The sequence below is a fragment of the Scomber japonicus genome, chromosome 5 (assembly GCF_027409825.1).
Source record: "Scomber japonicus isolate fScoJap1 chromosome 5, fScoJap1.pri, whole genome shotgun sequence".
Lineage (NCBI taxonomy): Eukaryota > Metazoa > Chordata > Actinopteri > Scombriformes > Scombridae > Scomber > Scomber japonicus.
This window is the reverse complement of record NC_070582.1, coordinates 11642248-11660919: the sequence shown is the minus strand read 5'-3', so window position 1 is coordinate 11660919 and position 18672 is coordinate 11642248. Positions and strand designations below refer to the sequence as shown.

The following is an 18672-nucleotide window of genomic DNA, read 5'->3' as shown; positions in this document are numbered from 1 at the left end:
GAGTGATTTTCTCTTTCCAATGGATTAGCCTGAATTATATTTAGAAGGCATTAAGATATGAAAGCATCCAGTGTTACATAAGAAATATTGCAAATATTCCAGATAAGTAACAGAAACTGAACAACATTGTGCAACAGAACAGCGTATTGTTGTATTTTCTCATTCATTTAATCCTCTTGTGACCCCCTTAGATTAATTTTGGCACTGTATGCATTACAGATCAGTAATAATAAAAAATATAATCTATTTAAATATATAAGAAGAGCTTCAGGGTCAAGACTAAAGTTTTTTTTAAAAAGTCAATTTATTTATAGACCACATTTAAAATGAATAGCCAAAGTGTTTTACAGAGAGATTGAAATTATAGGATTATTTGACCAAACGTTTTTATCAAACAAAAACACAGGATCAAAATGATAACACATACATAAATAAGAAACTAAGAAAATAACATTACAACTCAAACGGTATTGCACAACAACAAATAATATATAATATCACAACCGCAAGCAGAAAGTAACTTGTGGGGTAAATGTGAAAAAGTAAATCAATAAAAGACACAAACTCAACTCAAACTGACACCTTTTAAAGTGTAAATCTATTTACTGAAACTTTTGCTTAAGTGTTTTCCAAAAGATTATTTATAATTATTTCAGTGGGAATTATGGAAGTGTTATTTTGAAAACTGTGACAGGAAATGTGGATGTGCTGATGGGAGCTTGACTGTGGCAGAGCTGTGTGAGCCAGGCAGGAACTTTGTTGGTAACCTGGAGAGTAGAGTGATACAAACAAAACATACTGAGTGGAGGAGTTAGAACAATAATGCATAAACATGGCTTTACTGGAACTGTACACAGAGGTAAGAGAACAATTCCCGGTTTTTGAATATGTTTTAATCATAGTAAAGAAAATTCTCATAATGTTGGTTTACAGAGACATATGGAAACTTTGTCAAGGCCCATGTCAGGTGTAGGGATGTAATGGAGGTTGGATCCATATGAATTTAAAGTTGAATGTTAAGTTCTTTACTCTCACACAACTTTTAAAATTTAGATATTCATGATTTCATAATATACAGTATGATAAGAGCTAAACTTGTAGCTCAAAGTGTACTGCAGTGAGTAATTGTTCACACAGGAAATTGTCTCATATTTATAAAGTAAATCATGTTTTAATGAGTTTAGTAGAGTAAACACTGGTAAATTGTTAACCTGTGCTCCTTCTGATCTGCTCTCACAGTACAACAGAGTGTGGATCCCAGATGCAGAACATGTGTGGATATCAGCAGAGATTATGAGAGACTTCCTCTTGGGGGATAATACTCTTGAATTGCTGCTGGAAGATGGCACTGTAAGTAAAAAAGATAGAAAAAGATACTAGTAAAACTTTCACATGCAGCCGTAATAGATTCATGATGACGAGACGCAGCAGCTGACCTGATTCTTTTACATAACCTGTCACTTTTGAAGGAGCACTACTACCCCATTGAACCGTCAAAACCAAAACTCCCTCCTCTCCGCAACCCGGACATCTTGGTTGGGGAGAATGACCTCACAGCTCTCAGCTACCTGCATGAACCTGCAGTCCTGCACAATCTCAAAGTGCGATTTGTGGAGTCCAGAATCATCTATACCTACTGTGGTACTGTTTGACTGTCTAGCAGCTTGTAAGCACTGAGGTGGTGGTGGTGGTGGTGGTGTGTGTGCTCTCACCTCATACTGTGCTGTTTCTTCTTTTTAGGTATTATACTGGTGGCTGTAAATCCCTACAAACAGCTCCATATCTACGGAGATGCAATCATTCACGCGTACTCGGGCCAGAACATGGGAGACATGGACCCTCACATATTTGCAGTGGCGGAGGAGGCCTACAAACAGATGGCCAGGTAAATAAAAGCTCAGATAACCACATGGCCCAAGATGCACCTGACATGTCTTGCTTTCTATCAATCAACAGTCCACAACCCAAAGATATTCTATCAAGAAACCAGAAAGCTGGAATCAGAGAATTTTGGCATTTTTCTTCTTAAAATATAACTGATTATTAAAATAGTTGGAGATTTATTTCGATCATTGCAGCTCTAATGTAGTTGTGTTACGTTCCTTTTTCTTTCTTTCCCAGAAACAACAAGAACCAGTCCATCATTGTCAGTGGTGAATCTGGAGCCGGTAAAACAGTGTCTGCTCGGTATGCAATGAGATACTTTGCTGTTGTGAGCAAGTCTGGCAGTAAGACTCGAGTTGAGGACAAAGTCCTGGCATCCAATCCAATAACAGAGGTATGATTTAACTGGTCAAGGAGAAAAAAGAGGGGCGGTCTCGCAAGGAAATGCATACAGTAGCTTTTCAAAGACTGTTAATGTTTGACAAAAAAAACTACTTTTATGCACTATTAGCATTAATTAGAGAGACCTTATAACTTTATTTTTTTTCTCAGGCAATAGGAAACGCAAAGACAACCAGGAATGACAACAGCAGCCGTTTTGGGAAATACACCGAGATCAGCTTTGACAGGAGGCACCGGATTATCGGCGCTAATATGAGGACTTACTTGTTAGAGAAATCCAGAGTCGTTTTTCAGGTGGTGTATAAGATGAGGATGATTTTGAGTTTTATTTTCCTAACGTGATCTTTTCTCATGAGATTCTGTTGTTTTCAGGCAGACAACGAGAGGAATTATCACATCTTCTATCAGTTGTGCTCCTGTGCACAGCTGCCAGAGTTCGAGAACCTAAGACTGTGTGAGTTTTAGTACTGAAGATCTATCCTGCAGGTTTGACACAGAGCCACCACTGTTCCACTGCTGCTGTGTTTCATCTAATTTACTATGTGGATATCTTATTGGAAGTTGTTCCTTTTGTCTGCAGTGAGTGCAGATGAGTTTCGGTACACCTGCTTGGGTGGTGATATCGCTATCGAAGGAATAGATGACAAGAAAGAGATGGAAGAGACTCAACGGACCTTCTCACTGCTGGGTAAAGGGTGTTTCAGCTGTTACACTATAACCTGCTTTTAGGGTGACTTCTTTTGTTCATTTTGACGTCTTCTGTTTGATTCTCCAGGGCTGAAGGAAGACTTCCAGTCTGATGTCTTTAAAGTTTTGGCAGCCATTCTACATTTGGGTAATGTGGAGATCAAGAACTCTGGAGATGACAAATCATCAGTTCCTGTGAGTATTAATTCTCAAAGAATTTAATGAATTCCTTTAGTGTTTGTTTAAACCATAAAACATTAACCTGGTTGACTACAAAACTTGATTTGCAAATCTTTCAGTCCAGTGATCCACACCTGGCAGTCTTCTGTGAGTTGTTGGGTGTGAGTGCAGCGGGGTTGGTGCGTTGGTTGTGCCATCGGAGGATTATTCTGGTGGCTGAGACGGTGGTGAAGCCAGTTTCCGAACACCGGGCGGTTAACGCCAGAGATGCCCTCGCCAAGCAGATCTACGCTAACCTGTTCGACTGTATTATCAACAGGATAAACACAGCGCTGCAGGTCCCAGGAAAGCAATATGCCTTCATAGGTGTTCTGGACATTTATGGGTAATGCAAATTTTTCTCTAATGCTAATTGATATATTTGGTCTCTTTCGCTGCCATTTTTTTTACCTGAACTCATTTCTGTGTTTTTTTTTCCTCAGCTTTGAAACCTTTGACATCAACAGCTTTGAACAGTTTTGTATCAACTATGCAAATGAAAAGCTTCAACAGCAGTTTAACCTGGTATGCATCTCCAGTGTCCCAAATCATTGAAAAACACTGCGTGCACCTCTTCATCAACTAACAGGGTTATTCTGTTGTTTCTTAATGTCACTCAGCATGTGTTCAAGCTGGAACAAGAGGAGTACATGAAAGAAGACATCCCATGGACGCTGATAGATTTCTATGACAATCAACCCGTCATTGACTTGATCGAAGCAAAGATGGGGATCCTGGACTTGCTTGATGAAGAATGTTTGGTGAGTCTGAATGGAACATGAGTTGGACTTTGTCTGCTCTTGATGACGTTTTTATGATCGCTGTCACTCCTGTATTGTACATATGTCCTCTTATGTCACAGTTTCCTCAAGGCACTGATCAAAGCTGGCTGCAAAAGCTGTACAACTACCTAGACGCCAATCCTCTGTTTGAGAAACCCAGGTTATCAAATGAGGCGTTTGTGATACAACACTTTGCAGACAAGGTGGAGTCAGATAATCTTTCTAATCTAACTTAATGCTATATATAGCACAAAACCCTTAAAATTCCAGTCACCTACATCAGAATTACTCCTGTAGCTATTAATGTTTTTAATTTCTGGTCTTTTTTTCTAATTGTGTCAATCTCTTTGCTCAACAGGTGGAGTATCAATGCAAAGGTTTTCTGGAGAAGAACCGAGATGCTCTCTATGAAGAACTGATTGACATTATGAGAGCCAGTAAGGTAATAAACGCCATAATGTATTGAATCTTTTAGACTAGCAGAGTTTTATTCACCAAATGCATTGGCACAAAGAATTTTGTCTTGGTACAGGTGTTAGAGCAACAAAATGAAGAAATAAGAAATACAATAAGATACCCGACGAATAGAGATAATCACAATGGTCACAAAAAAACGATAAAGATGTCAATGTTATAAAAGATGCTCCATGTAGCATTGTTTTTAACATATTTCTCCTGCTTGCAATCAGTTTCCTTTTCTGGCCAACTTTTTCCAAGAGGAGGAGCAAAACCCTCTGAGCTTTAAAGGTGTCAAGGTGAGGGCTGCCAGGCCAGGAGTGAAACCAACCAATAAACAGCTGAGAAGCTCTGTTGGAGATAAGGTGAACATGTTTACTCTCTCTTTCTACTCGAGATAGAACTTTGTTGCTATGTTAGTACTCATAAATCTTTTGCTTAAATGCAGTTCTGCAACTCCCTCTCCTTACTGATGGAAACACTGAATGCTACAACCCCTCACTACGTTCGCTGCATTAAGCCTAACGATGAAAAGCTCCCGTTTGAGTGAGTACTAATGAAACTTGTTATTGACAGATTAACATGAGCCATACTATATTTACCTGAATGATATTCACAGCTTTGTGTTTTTGGTCTAAGTGAGTGTTTGTTTGCGTGTTTTGAGATATGACTCCAGGAGGGTGGTGCAGCAGCTACGAGCCTGTGGAGTCCTTGAAACTATTCGTATCAGTGCTCAGAGCTACCCGTCCAGGTCACCCTCTATTACTAGATTTAACATGACAACAAACTGCAATATTTCTACCTGCCTATGCTCACGTCGCACTGACTAACATGTTTTGTGTCTGCAGGTGGACATACAATGAGTTTTACAGCCGATACAGTATCCTAATGACTCATCAGGAGGCAGGCATCAATGACAAGAAGCAAACCTGCAAGGATGTGCTGCAGAGGTTGATTCATGTAAGCAGCATCTTTGTCAGCCTCTTACTACAACTTTGTGATGAATTATTATGCACTTTATCTCTTTGTGTTACTTTTGCCCCCTTTTCCGACCTCCAGGACTCCAACCAGTACAAGTTTGGTCGTACAAAGATCTTCTTCCGAGCTGGTCAGGTAGCTTATCTAGAGAAGCTACGTCTGGACCGACTCAGAGGAGCCTGCGTTACCATCCAGAAACACGTCCGAGGGTGGAGCCAGAGGAGGAAGTACATGCGCATAAGACAGGCAGCCATCATCATCCAACAGTACATCCGAGGGAAGAGGACAATACGGTTAGAGGCATTTGCTAACAATTTGGTTGTCATGCGTCCTTAGTTGCATCTGTTAGAATTTGTCATTTACACCTGTTTTGTTTGTGAAACTGTAGTAAAACAGTGAGTGCTGCAACACTGAAGCAGGGCTGGGCTACACTTGTGATCCAGAGATATTGGAGAGGTTACCGTATGAGACAGATCTATAAGGTAGTCCTCGTGGCCTCCATCACCATCCAGGCTTTCACACGAGGTTGGATGGCCCGTAAATGCTACAAGAAGGTCTGTATTGTTAAATCGCTCGTGTAATTCAACATATAACTTCATGTAATCAATGTCCTGATATCTCTTTGTTACCTTTCAGATGATGGAGGAGCAGAAAGCTTTGGTTATACAGAAGTATGCCAGAGCGTGGCTGGCAAGGCGGCGATTTCAAACCATGCGTCGCCTGGTGATTAACGTTCAGCTTTCCTTTAGGGTTCAGCAGCTCAGAAAGAAGATTGACGAGCAGGTAAAGATGCTTCCAAAGTTACTTCAACTGTGGCTGGTAGAAAACATACTACCTGTAAATAAATCCCATGTTTCCTTACAGAATAAAGAGAACCGTGGGTTGATGGAAAGACTGACAAGCTTGGCCAACTCCCATTCTCAAACCGTGGACAAACTTCAGGGTCTGGAGGCACAGCTGGAAAAATCATCCAACCAGAAGGCATCTTTGGAAGCAAGAGAGAAGAAAGGGAAAGAAGATGCTAGTGTGGTTAGTGTTGTAGTTAATGCTTGTAGTTAACAGTTGTGTGTGTGTCTTTGCAGCTTGTTGTTTGTTGAAAAAGTAGACTTTCACAGTTGTGTGGTCCAGGATGTACAATGGGATATCCACTAATGGAATGATCTGCATGTCAAAGTGTCTTGGGCAAAATACTGAAGCCCAAATTTCTTTGCCAGTGGTGTGTGAATGTACACTAGATTAGATCCTGATAAGCAGGTTGGTACCGTGTGTGTGTGTGTGTGTGTGTGTGTGTGTGTGTGTGTGTGTGTGTGTGTGTGTGTGTGTGTGTGTGTGTGTGTGTGTGTGTGTGTGTGTGTGTGTGTGTGTGTGTGTGTGTGTGTGTGTGTGTGTGTGTGTATGTGTATGTGCAGGGATGCTGGGATGTTATCTCCATTAGTGTTTATTTCTCATAACAGGATGTACGGGTATGTGTGTGGTAACAGCTGGCACATTAAAGTGTTTGCAGATGAACTAATAACAAGCGTGCTAATTGGCGGATCTTACTACTCAACTGCATAACTAAACTAACACGATACACAAGCAAACAAGTCATTAATTACAGTATTATAAAGCGCTCTGAGTGGTCTGAAGACAATGAAGGTTCTATATTAATGCAGTCCATTTACCATTCATGAGTGCAAAATGTATTTTATTCTCACTCTAGGCAATCGCCCAGCTTCAAAGTGGGATAGATGCACTAACCCTTGAAAAGCAGAACTTGGAGAAAAAGTTTGAAGCTTCCACCAAAGAAGCAAAAGGTAATCGGAATCTATATTATTATTTATGCAACCATTTTTTGTAATTTGTACCAAAATTGTGATTGGCCATGCACTCTTTCAGAGAGCTTCGATCAAATAAAGACAAATCTTCTAGAAGAGAAAGAAAATGAAGCAAGACTTAGAAAGTAAGTAACAAGAATGCGACTTCTTCCACAGCGTGAAGCAAATATTTTTATATTCATTGTTGCTCAGCTTGCTTCGTTGAATTCAGGTTTCTGATGAGATCATTCTTTGCAGAATCGCGGAGAACAACATTGAGATCCAGAAGCAGGACCACGAGAAAGAGGTGGAGACTCTGAAAGATGAGATAAAGAAATTGAAAGAAGAGAGAGTGAGTCTGCGGAGAAAGATGGAGGAGGAGGGCCAGGTGAACTCTGACCTACAGGAACAGGTCATCCAGCTCAGCAAGCATGTCAAAGTTATTCCAGAGCTACGCAGAGATCTGAATAATCTGCAAAATCAGAATAATAACATGGACCGTAAGATGAAGGAACAGTCAGAACAAGCAAGAGGTACAGATGTTTCCTGATGTAACTTCAGTTTTTTAAGTTAGGACATAAATGAAGATAGTAGCTGATGAACGCCCCCATTTTTTCTTTTTTCTAAAGGTAAAATGAAGGAGATAACGAGACACCTTCTCGGCGGTGTTGTTGAACAGGAAGTTCTTTTGGGGTAATCCACATATTTCAGGTTTTCCTTTTTTCTCTGTTAATTGCTATTCATCTCACCGAAGCATTCATTATCTCACATTGTTTTTCTAAAGGTTAACTCAAGACGACTCTGAGAAGATGTGTGAAGTTGATGATTTCCTGACAGTATTTGATGGCGTGCAGAAAGCTACCAGGTCTTTTTATTCCTGAGGATCATAACAAGCCTTTCACTTCATATCAGTTTTGTTTTACCAGCGTGACAAACCTACTTGATCTGTTTGACACTGTTCCATCTTTTTTCGGCAGAATACTGGAAAACCACCAGAGGGAGCAAAAGGAAAGCTATGAGACCCAAGTGGAGGGCTTAAAATTAAAAGTGGACCATATTCAAAATGAGAACAGCAAGCTGCAAAACCTGTTCCAGGAGAAAAGTAATGTCAATGAGAAAATACTCCAAGAGGTGTCCAGGCTCAGGAGCGAGAACTCGGTACTGTGTTGCATTCTTCTTGTTGTATATTTTTATTCCTAGCTGGGATGGATGCTGAATGTTTTCCCTTGTTTAATGTGATCTGCAGGTTCTACCTGAGCTGAAACTGCAGGTTTCAGAGCTGCAAAGACAAAAGCAAGAGCTTGAGGTCCATGTAGAGGAGCAGAACAGAGAGTTAGTGGGTAAGTTCACCTCTGGGTACTTTTTTTTTCATCATTTATTTGCTATAAAAATCACCTTTGTAGGTATTTTTCTTCTTCATTTGCATGTTTTTAAAAATAATCTTTCATTTGAAAGAAAAAACAGAAGAGATCACCAATGTCCTTCAGAAGAAGCTTAAAGAAGAGAATTCACAGCGCAGGTAAAATACTCAAATTGAACTCTCTGTCTTGATTATGTATGCAATGGTCTTTTCTGGTCTTTTCTGAAGTTTTCCTGATTTCTTCAGATTTTGCTCTCAGTCGGCCTGATTTGTTTTGATTTTCAGGCACTTTGAGGAGAAAGCTGAAGTGCTAGAGGAGCTGAAGAGGGACCTTCAATGCAAAGTAGAGGAGCTGCAAGAGGAGAATGATCACTTGAGAAGACAGAACATGATGGAAAGCGAGGCTAAGAGCAGACTGAGACAAGAGGCTTCACAGTTAACTGCTGAGAATATGGTATGTGTGGATTTAAAGGCGAGAAGGGTTACAGCACCAGTGTGTCTGTACATGTGTCTGTGATAAAGATTCTTTTTTTTTTCTTTCAGGATTTTGAAGAGCAGCTCGACCACAAGGACAGATTAATAAAGAAACTCCAGAGTCAAATAAAGAGTCTTGAAACATCTCACAAAGGTAGAGTTGTGGCTTTTACATGTTAATTGCAAAAAACAAAAACAAAAAAAACTTGTTCATCCATGTTCATCACTTTATTGTCTCTTACACAGCCAAACACACGCCTACACCTGCTAATCCCAAAGATTACCTCGGCATGTTTGAGTACAAGAGAGTGGATGAATCCAAGCTAATTCAGAATGTCATACTGGGTATTTTTCCTTTATTTATTATAATCACATTGAGTCCATTCATTTCTGTCTTGTAATAGCTGAGGTAACTGAATAAATGTTGCCTCACAATCTGCCCCACAGATCTGAAGCCTAAAGGTGTGGTGGTCAACATGATCCCGGGTCTGCCAGCTTACATCCTCTTCATGTGTGTCCGCCATGCCGACTACCTGAACGATGACGCCAAACTCAAATCTCTTATGAATGCAATTATTAGTACTATCAAAAAGGTCATCATGGTGAGGTTAATTCTAAGTTTATTTGCCTTTATCGCTGCTGTAGAGCTGCTAAATGACGAATCAATATAATAAAAAAGCAATTACTCATGACAATGTCTAAGAGTGTGGACTGTAGCCTGTATGTTGGCAGGAGTTTAGTTTACTTTAGATATTAAATTTGAAGTTGAAGATATTGGTGATTTAAAAAAAGATTAAAGGCCTGTAGTAAAGTAAACTTGCACGATTAATGCAGCCGATAAAATGTCACCTCTCAAATCTCAATTTAAACAAAATTTCATTATGCAAACACATGCTCTTGTTGCAGACTTACCACAAAGACTTTGAGTTGTTGTCGTTCTGGCTGTCCAACACGTACCAGATGCTCAACTGTCTGAAGCAGTACAGCGGGGAAGAGGTGTGGATTTACTTCATTTACCCACCGTGGTGCTTCTCAGATTTGATAATATAAATGATCAGGCATATTTTGACATCCTGTTGTTTTGCTGTTGTTTGCAATAGGAGTTCATGAAACAAAGTACTCCTCGTCAGAAGAAGAACTGCTTGCAGAATTTTGATTTGTCCGAACACCGGCAGATTCTCAGCGACCTTGCCATCCATATCTATCACCAGTTTATCACTATCATGGAAAAAACCCTCACTCCTGCCATCGGTATAAGACAGAGCTCATTACTGTGACATGACAAATGATTTTGATTTAAATGTTCCTTAAAATGTCCCTTTAATTATCTTGATCAACAGTACCCGGCATGCTGGAGCACGAGAGTCTACAAGGGATTTCCAGCATGAAGCCAACAGGATTCAGGAAGCGTTCCAACAGCATCTACGAGGACTCAGAGGCCTACACCATCTCCTTCATCGTTCAGCAGCTCAGTCACTTTCACTCCACCATGAGCCAGCACGGCATGGAGCAAGGTCTCATCAAACAGGTTATCAAGCAGCTGTTCTTCCTCATCGGTGCGGTCACCCTCAACAACATCATGCTCCGCAAAGACATGTGCTCCTGCAGGAAAGGGATGCAGATCAGGTGTGTGTGTGTGTGTGTGTGTGTGTGTGTGTGTGTGTGTGTGTGTGTGTGTGTGTGTGTGTGATATTTGAATGAATTACACAAAAAAAAGGTTAGTCTCACAGCTTTTTTGTCCTTTTTAGATGTAACATCAGTTACCTGGAGGAGTGGCTGAAGGAGAAGGACCTCCAAAGCTCTAACGCCATAGATACTCTGAAGCCCTTGTCTCAGGCTGCTTGGCTCCTGCAAGTCAACAAGTCCACTGATGAGGACGCCAAGGAGATCACAGAGAAATGCACTGAACTCAACCCCGTTCAGGTACTTTATTAAGCACCATATTAGAGCTGAGCAATATGGACAAAATCAAATATCATGATATTTTTTACCAAATACCTCGATATCAATATTGCAACAATATTGTAGGGATAATTATTTGTGCTTTCACAAAATATTTACACAATGAGATTCTTGATAAATATTCATCAGCAATGTTGATACACTGACCAAGTGGGTTTACTAAGGTAAATAATAGTCTGGTAAATTCAGAAAATGACTTCACTTTACTGTAATGCAGCCTTTAAAACCAGGAAAAGACAACACTTATGCCATTTTAGGATATTATGATATCCAAAATCTAAGATGATGTCTAGTCTCAAATCATGATATCGATATAATATTGATACACTGTGCACTTTTTAATATTAGAAACTCCAGCTTTACATTAAAGTAAAACAACTCACATTTCAATTTATAGATTGTCAAGATTTTGAATTCGTACACACCCATCGATGACTTCGAGAAACGGGTGGCGTCATCATTTGTCCGCAAAGTTCAGGTAAGCTCTATAGATGAATGTAACGGGACAGTTTGCAATTTAAATACTATGTAATGTTGCAAAATAAGTGCTATATTTATACTTCACTAAATAAGCCTCAATCTGCTCCTTGTTTCAGTCACTTCTACAAGATCGTGACGGGTCCACACAGCTGATGCTGGACACAGATTATCGTTTTCAGGTCATGTTTCCTTTCTGCTCGTCCTCACAGGCTCTGGAGCTGCTGCAGCTCCCGAGCAGCCTTCATCTGGGCTTCCTCACCAGAGTCTGACACAGTTGGCCTTTGACCTTACGCTCCTTATTCCTGACTCATGGTCCGTAGTTTTTATGGCTTCATGTTATGTTTTTATATAACTTTTAATAAACAATGTATTTAAAATAAATGCCGGGCCGTATTCAGGGAAGATACCGAGGTCATGTTTCCTGACTGCTCTGTGAGGAAATTATAACCAGGCCCCGAAAGGGAAATCTTATTCAATTACTTGAATTTTCATATTTTATTTATTCAAGTATTTTTGTAAATCTTAACAGAGCAGGAAAATCACTGATTATTCAACTGACAAAACATTTATGTGCAACCATTTTCCAATCAAAAACTTTTTTGTTTGTTTTTATTGTCTTTTTAAAATGTCAGGTTTTCTGTCAGTAACTTTGTGTTTTTATTTGTGCTGCTGCCTTTCTTGGCCGGGTCTCCCTTGAAAAAGAGATTCTTAACCTCAGTGAGACTCTCCTGGTTAAATTAACCTTAAATAAAAATGTCAACTGTCCTCTGGTTTCATCTTCATCATAAACTGAATATCTGAGTTTTGGGACGATTGGTCAGACAAAACAAGACATCTAGGGACTTCAGCTCAAACTCTGGGAAAGTAGGATAGACATATATACATGTATGTATGTATATGTATATGTATATATAAACAAATATTTTCAGTATTTTGTGACATTTTGTGGACTTGCTCAATAAAGATCATTTAATATATACAAATAAATATTAAAAGCGTGGTGCCTCTTCCTTTTAGTATGTGGACCAAATAATTAAATGACTATCCAAGAAAATAATCAGGATGATAACTGATAATGATAATACCAGTTAGTTCTAGGTACACTTCTAGGAATTCTATATCTCTTTTTATTTTGTTTTTTATGACGTCTTCAAAGTAGTCAGATTTATATATATACATCACATGAAAATCTGGCATATCTCACAATTTAATACTCAAATACTGTCAATTAAATCCACCACCAAGTTCCTACACTGCTGTTAAAATGTGAAAGTAGCTTCAATATATGTGTTATATTCAACAGTATTTAGAGGCAATGTATGGTCACTTTAATATGTTTAACATGTATATTAATGTCTAAACATGTTTGCTTGATAAATAATTGCCTTTAAAAAATAAATGTTTTTTATATGTGGAAAAAATGCTGCAGTGCGCCACATTAATCTGCTCTGTTTGATCAGAGCAGTCAAACAGTGATGTGTTTTTTTGCATGTAATGAAAATACATCATGAAGCCGTGGTGTGTTGAGGCCGGGTGTTGCTGAGGATGCAGCATCACCAGGATGCAGGATCACCAGGATGCAGGATCCTCCTCCCTGGAAACTGGAGGAGCATCTTCTCCCCTCTCTGACGTCATGACATCAGCATCAGCTGTTAGCTCCGCTTTAAGCCTTTTCGCTGCCGATCGCTGCCTGCACAAAGCAAATATATGAGATCCCCTCTAATCCCTGAAATGGCGACACAGGAGGTACAGCTGAATGAGACCCTGGCCCATCTCAAAACGGAATCGGAGACGCTGAAGTCGAAGCTGGAGGAGGAAAGAGCGAAGCTGCACGATGTCGAGCGTGAGTGCTGAAAATAGAGAGGCCTCGATTCACCCCTGCGTCTTCAGACTGACGGGACAAATGGCATCAAATGTTTTTTTTATGGATTTATGTATTTCCGTGAGAGGTCGTAGATTGTCACTTTTATAGAGATGCGAATTAGTCGGAGCAGATTATTGACCTGTTTGTCCTGATGTTACCTCAGATTTTACAGGCGACTTGAGCAGGCTGTTTGTTTGCTTCCCCATTTTACAGCTCGGTGCTCCCATCCCAATTTCTACTATGTGCTAGTAATGTCCAATCATGTTTCAGCAATGTGGCAGTATTATAAATAGAAACATGGGGAGGAAGAAAAAAATAGAAACGGGATATTTGTAATGCATCATGTTTTTTTAAACATCTGTTTAAAGAATGACAGATTAAGATGAGTCAATATATTCCTCCATTTACAGCAGCCTTACTGTAGTTTAATCCTTCCAGCTGCTGGGAATATTAAGCAAGGGTGTAAACAGTAGGAGGTTTAATGTAATGTACATTGTGTGTGCTTGTGTGTTTGTGTGTTGTGTCATAAGCTACTTTCGGGGACAAATTTCAGATTTAGGAACAGTTAATTTGGGACAGTTTATCCAATTGGAGAGAAAAGCTGTGTCCCCAGTTAGGAAAAAACCAGATGTTTGAGTCAGTGGTGATGGGTTAAGGTAAGTCTGTTGTAATGTCCCCAAAATTGACCATGGTCTGCTGTGTGTGTGTGTGTGTGTGTGTGTGTGTGTGTGTGTGTGTGTGTGTGTGTGTGTGTGTGCAGTTCATCAGGTGGCAGAGAAGGTGGAGGGTCTCGGCCAGTTTGTCATGAAAACCCGAAGAACTCTGAAGGGACACGGAAACAAAGTTCTGTGTATGGATTGGTGTAAGGACAAGAGGAGGATCGTCAGCTCCTCTCAGGTAACACACTCCGTGCTCCTGATTCTGTGTTTTTCTCCTTTTAACTCGTTTGTAATTGGACATAAGTAGCCTACTTGTTTTTTTTTTTAATATTATACTTGTTCTAATCTCTTCATGCAGGATGGAAAAGTCATTGTGTGGGATGCTTTCACTACCAACAAGGTAACTCCTCTTTTTCTATATGCAGATTTGTTATTAGAGAATGAAAATATTCAGATACTTGAACATTAAAATCCATTGTCAATGCTCCACAAACTTGTCACCAAGTAGTTTTTCATCTATGCTCCGTGCACTCGTCAACATTGTGAACATCCGTCATTTTCTAAATGCAAAAATGAAGAAACCTGAAAAATAAATAAACATTTTTGTAACAGAAATGGGTTGTTTGGGGGAATCACTGGCCTAAATCAAAGTTATATTAACTAAGATGCAAATAACAACAATAATGTTATGTGCCTTAATCAAAAATATGAAATTAGATATAGATCTATTGATATATTGATAGACAAGAATATGTGTGTGGCTTATAAAATGAGGTTTATTAAAAGAGTATTTAAACTGGAATGTATGTAAGAGTTCTGTGGAGGCTCAAATTGATAATTTCACTTTCTCTGGAATAATGACGCAAATCAAATCTATGAACCATGAAGGAAATGAGGAAGCAATTCTACAGCGTCTATTACCAAGTCTCCATTTTATGAGTCAAGGGAAATTGTTTATGTAAAGAGCTGAAGACTGACCTTTAAAAAGTCATTCCAGTTTGTTTTGTTTTTTTAAGTTTTGGACAAACTGTATCATCCAGTGTCCAATGCCTAACAGTCTGCAGCTCACTGTTCTGCTCTAATTATGCCAAATTAATTTGATTCATCTCACTGTCCCGCAGCGCTTCATGCAGCTTTGTCTTTTGATGTTTCATTAGGAGCACGCCGTGACAATGCCTTGCACCTGGGTGATGGCCTGCGCCTACGCCCCCTCTGGCTGCGCTGTAGCTTGCGGGTGAGTGATGATCCGAGTGAGGTGTGTCATCTGTTTTGGTGATGAATTTTTCTTTTAGTAACCATGGTTTTGTATTCTGTCCAAAGGGGCCTGGACAACAAATGCTCCGTGTATCCTCTGTCCCTGGACAAGAATGAGAATTTGGCTGCAAAGAAGAAATCAGTTGCCATGCACACAAACTACTTGTCTGCTTGTAGCTTCACTAACTCGGATATGCAGGTGAGAATAGTCACCATACACACATACACAGACACACACACACACACACACACACACACACACAAAGGAAATGTTAACAAAACCCCAACAGCAATGGAGTGAAGTGTTAATAGATTAACAGTTGCATACTCTCCTTCAGTTTTTCCATCCCTTTAAGTCTTGCTTCTCTTTTCATCTGCTATTTCAGTCTCATTATTAATCAGAAATCACTGCCTCAATGTCCCTGTGAGAAGAGCTTTGTTAATAATTCACAGCAGCCAGTTGCTCCTGGTTTAATGTCCTGGTCACATGACGTTTCACACAGCTAAGGCAATCCATTTATAGCAGTGTGTTAGTCCGTGTCGACTCTGCCTGAAATTCAGAGCAACCATTCTTCTTCTTCCTCCTCGTCATCTACTCGTGTTAAAGATCCTGACATCCAGCGGGGATGGAACATGTGCATTATGGGATGTTGAGAGTGGGCAGCTGTTGCAGAGTTTCCATGGTCACGCGGCAGACGTGCTCTGTCTGGATCTGGCTCCCTCCGAGACTGGAAACACGTTTGTTTCAGGGGTGAGAGCTGCTCCTACTACTGCGTATCACCATTTCAGCTTCACAGAATTATTTCAATTATTTTATGATTTTTCTATATGATTGTTTTTTTTATTACAGGGCTGTGACAAAAAAGCCAATGTGTGGGACATGCGGTCGGGACAGTGTATTCAGTCCTTTGAAACTCATGAATCAGACATAAATAGTGTTCGGTAAGTGACTCAGAATATAAGTGTATAGATAAGCAGATTCAGTTATGATTTAATGAGGAACTGTTCCTATATGTTAAAACCCTATGTGTAGATTTTATATGTGATTATATAAGACTTTTCACATGATTATGATGACAGAAGTGTTTCTATTGCAGTGACAATCAGCACAGTCTGTTTTGTTTTTGATGGATTCACTCTCAGCCTTGGTGTTTGTTTAATGCTGCCACTTGAAGTCATAAATATTCTGATCACACAGAAGCTTTAAGAACCCCATTCGTTATTGTTCCTAACATTGGCTGTCTGTTTTTTTCCTTTTTTTTAGATACTATCCCAGTGGAGACGCATTTGCATCTGGCTCAGATGACGCTACAGTAAGTAATCAGCTGTTTACTGATTTTAACTGTCAGTGGCACCGCAGAGCCTGCAGCTATACACAAAGTGCTACTGGATACATAGTCATCATATTCTGTTGAAAATTCAAACAATGACCTTTTATTCTTTTATTTTATTTATTTATTTTTATTTTTTTACAGTGCCGCCTGTATGACTTGAGGGCAGACAGAGAAGTGGCTATTTATTCCAAAGAGAGCATCATATTTGGCGTCTCCAGTGTTGATTTCTCTCTCAGTGGTAAGATTTATTATTATTTTATTTCTATTATTCTGGTTAATCAATCATGCAGCAGTTAGTAGCCAATCAGTTTCTCCAGAGTTAAAAATGACTACTTTTATATTAAAAAGCTATGCTGTAAATAGCTCTCTGTGTGTGTGTGTGTGTGTTTTTCCAAGGTCGGCTACTGTTTGGCGGCTACAATGACTACACCATAAATGTTTGGGACGTTCTCAAAGGAACGCGGGTGTCTATTCTGTTTGGACACGAGAACCGTGTCAGCACGCTGCGTGTTTCCCCAGATGGGACGGCCTTCTGCTCAGGCTCATGGGACCACACTCTCCGGGTACGAGATGTCCGTAATTATTGTCTGATCTGACAACTCTCCTCTCTCCAGATGTCTGCTAATGATTGCTGTTCTTTATTTCAGATCTGGGCTTAAGGATGAAGATGCAGAAGAGGAAATGGTAGACAGACCTACTGAAGACACACAGATATTTCTGTTTGCTAGAGTACAATCACAGAAATAGAGACTTAGTTTCTGGTTGTACATAGGGCATATCAATAGCATTGTATATACTCCAGTCTCATGGCCTGGGTAGACTGACATATTTCAGAGAGTAATTAAACCAAATGGCACGCGTGTATTACGGTATGATTGAAAGAAAAATTGCACAGAACTACATATAGTGACAATTTAAGATGTAAAATGTATATTACAGAAAATAACACTGGTAGTGAATAGCATCAGTCTAGGATAGACGTGACACAGTAAAGTGATGTGTTGTATGTGCCCACATAAAGGACATTACTTGTTTATTTATTTGTTTTTTTGCACAAAAAATTATAAAAGTATGCAGGCTATGGAAGAAAATGAGATACAACACTATCTTGGAAATGGATTTTGACATTAAATAATATGGATTAAAGTACAAACTGGAGATAGAGAGCAATTCTTTTTACACCCTGCCCCCCCCAACTAGCCATCCCCATTCTTGAAAGCAATGACCTGCCAGTATTATTACAATGTAAAGAAAGCACATTTAAAGGTAAATCATCATCCCCATGGTCTGAAGATAAGGTTTACCTGTCATCTCTGTTTGTTTCCAGCTATGGAAAACACTTACTGCTTGATGTGCACATTCAGTCACCAGATACCCAAATGCTACTATATAAAAACACGTTTAAATCAGTAAAATGTACTCCTTTTCATGCAGTTGTCCAATGTAATTTCATATTTATTGTAATTATTTTATTGTAGTTTAGTGTACAGTTATACAAGGGGACTGTTTATCAGAATATTATCAACATAATAAACTGAGTTTTGAATATCATTCCTTTGTTTCTAATTATTGTTCTTCTTATCTTACTGGTTAATAATTCATTCCTGTGAAAGCCACAATCATTCCTCCTGTTCATGCTGGCTATGATCATATTCCTTCATAATGCATTTACAGTGTAAGTGATGGGGGGCAACATCCACAAGCCTCCCTCTGTGTGTGATGCTCCCTCAGCTCACCAGGTCTTGAATGCAGCGCCAGGCTTGGCCCCTCCTCTAACCATGCCTTAATCAGGGCTAATTATTGAAGACACCTGTCTCCCATTGTTCTTCTTCTCTTTCTCCTGTCATGGGCTCTGGATGGAGGTCGATAGGTTGACATTTAACTGCCGGAAGTTATGGTTTCTGAAGGCTAACTTTGGTTATAGACTCCTTTCCCTACTTCGGTGGTAAGTGGAGCCCTGTCAGTCTTCGTCCATTGTGTATGCAGGTGACAAACTGTCTCTTTTTGCCACCTGCTGGTGATTTCTGCCTGGCCTTTTTAGTACAGCCTTATAAATATTGGACCAACTGGTTTGGATTTGT

General features: G+C 39.6%; 2 protein-coding genes across 2 annotated transcripts; both read left to right on the top strand.

The window, feature by feature from the left end:
* Nucleotides 1-795: 795 nt before the first annotated feature.
* myo5c (myosin VC) lies at nucleotides 796-12455 on the top strand. Its single transcript, XM_053319687.1, has 40 exons — nucleotides 796-859; nucleotides 1240-1350; nucleotides 1470-1641; nucleotides 1741-1885; nucleotides 2122-2278; nucleotides 2437-2580; nucleotides 2659-2740; nucleotides 2867-2974; nucleotides 3062-3168; nucleotides 3273-3538; nucleotides 3636-3717; nucleotides 3813-3953; nucleotides 4055-4177; nucleotides 4333-4416; nucleotides 4664-4795; nucleotides 4879-4976; nucleotides 5095-5181; nucleotides 5279-5390; nucleotides 5490-5701; nucleotides 5797-5962; nucleotides 6045-6191; nucleotides 6273-6437; nucleotides 7111-7204; nucleotides 7287-7350; nucleotides 7463-7737; nucleotides 7834-7897; nucleotides 7989-8069; nucleotides 8182-8362; nucleotides 8451-8544; nucleotides 8660-8723; nucleotides 8850-9018; nucleotides 9108-9192; nucleotides 9285-9383; nucleotides 9486-9640; nucleotides 9945-10034; nucleotides 10139-10289; nucleotides 10379-10664; nucleotides 10787-10961; nucleotides 11398-11478; nucleotides 11597-12455. Exons 1-40 carry the CDS (start codon nucleotides 833-835, stop codon nucleotides 11747-11749), a joined length of 5229 nt encoding a protein of 1742 aa, XP_053175662.1. The 5' UTR covers nucleotides 796-832; the 3' UTR covers nucleotides 11750-12455.
* A 717-nt stretch (nucleotides 12456-13172) lies between these two features.
* On the top strand, nucleotides 13173-17279 carry gnb5a (guanine nucleotide binding protein (G protein), beta 5a). The gene is made up of 11 exons (XM_053319854.1): nucleotides 13173-13323; nucleotides 14105-14241; nucleotides 14362-14403; nucleotides 15161-15237; nucleotides 15324-15456; nucleotides 15865-16008; nucleotides 16108-16199; nucleotides 16522-16570; nucleotides 16733-16829; nucleotides 16988-17167; nucleotides 17239-17279. Exons 1-11 carry the CDS (start codon nucleotides 13188-13190, stop codon nucleotides 17277-17279), a joined length of 1128 nt encoding a protein of 375 aa, XP_053175829.1. The 5' UTR covers nucleotides 13173-13187.
* The last annotated feature ends 1393 nt before the right edge of the window (nucleotides 17280-18672 follow it).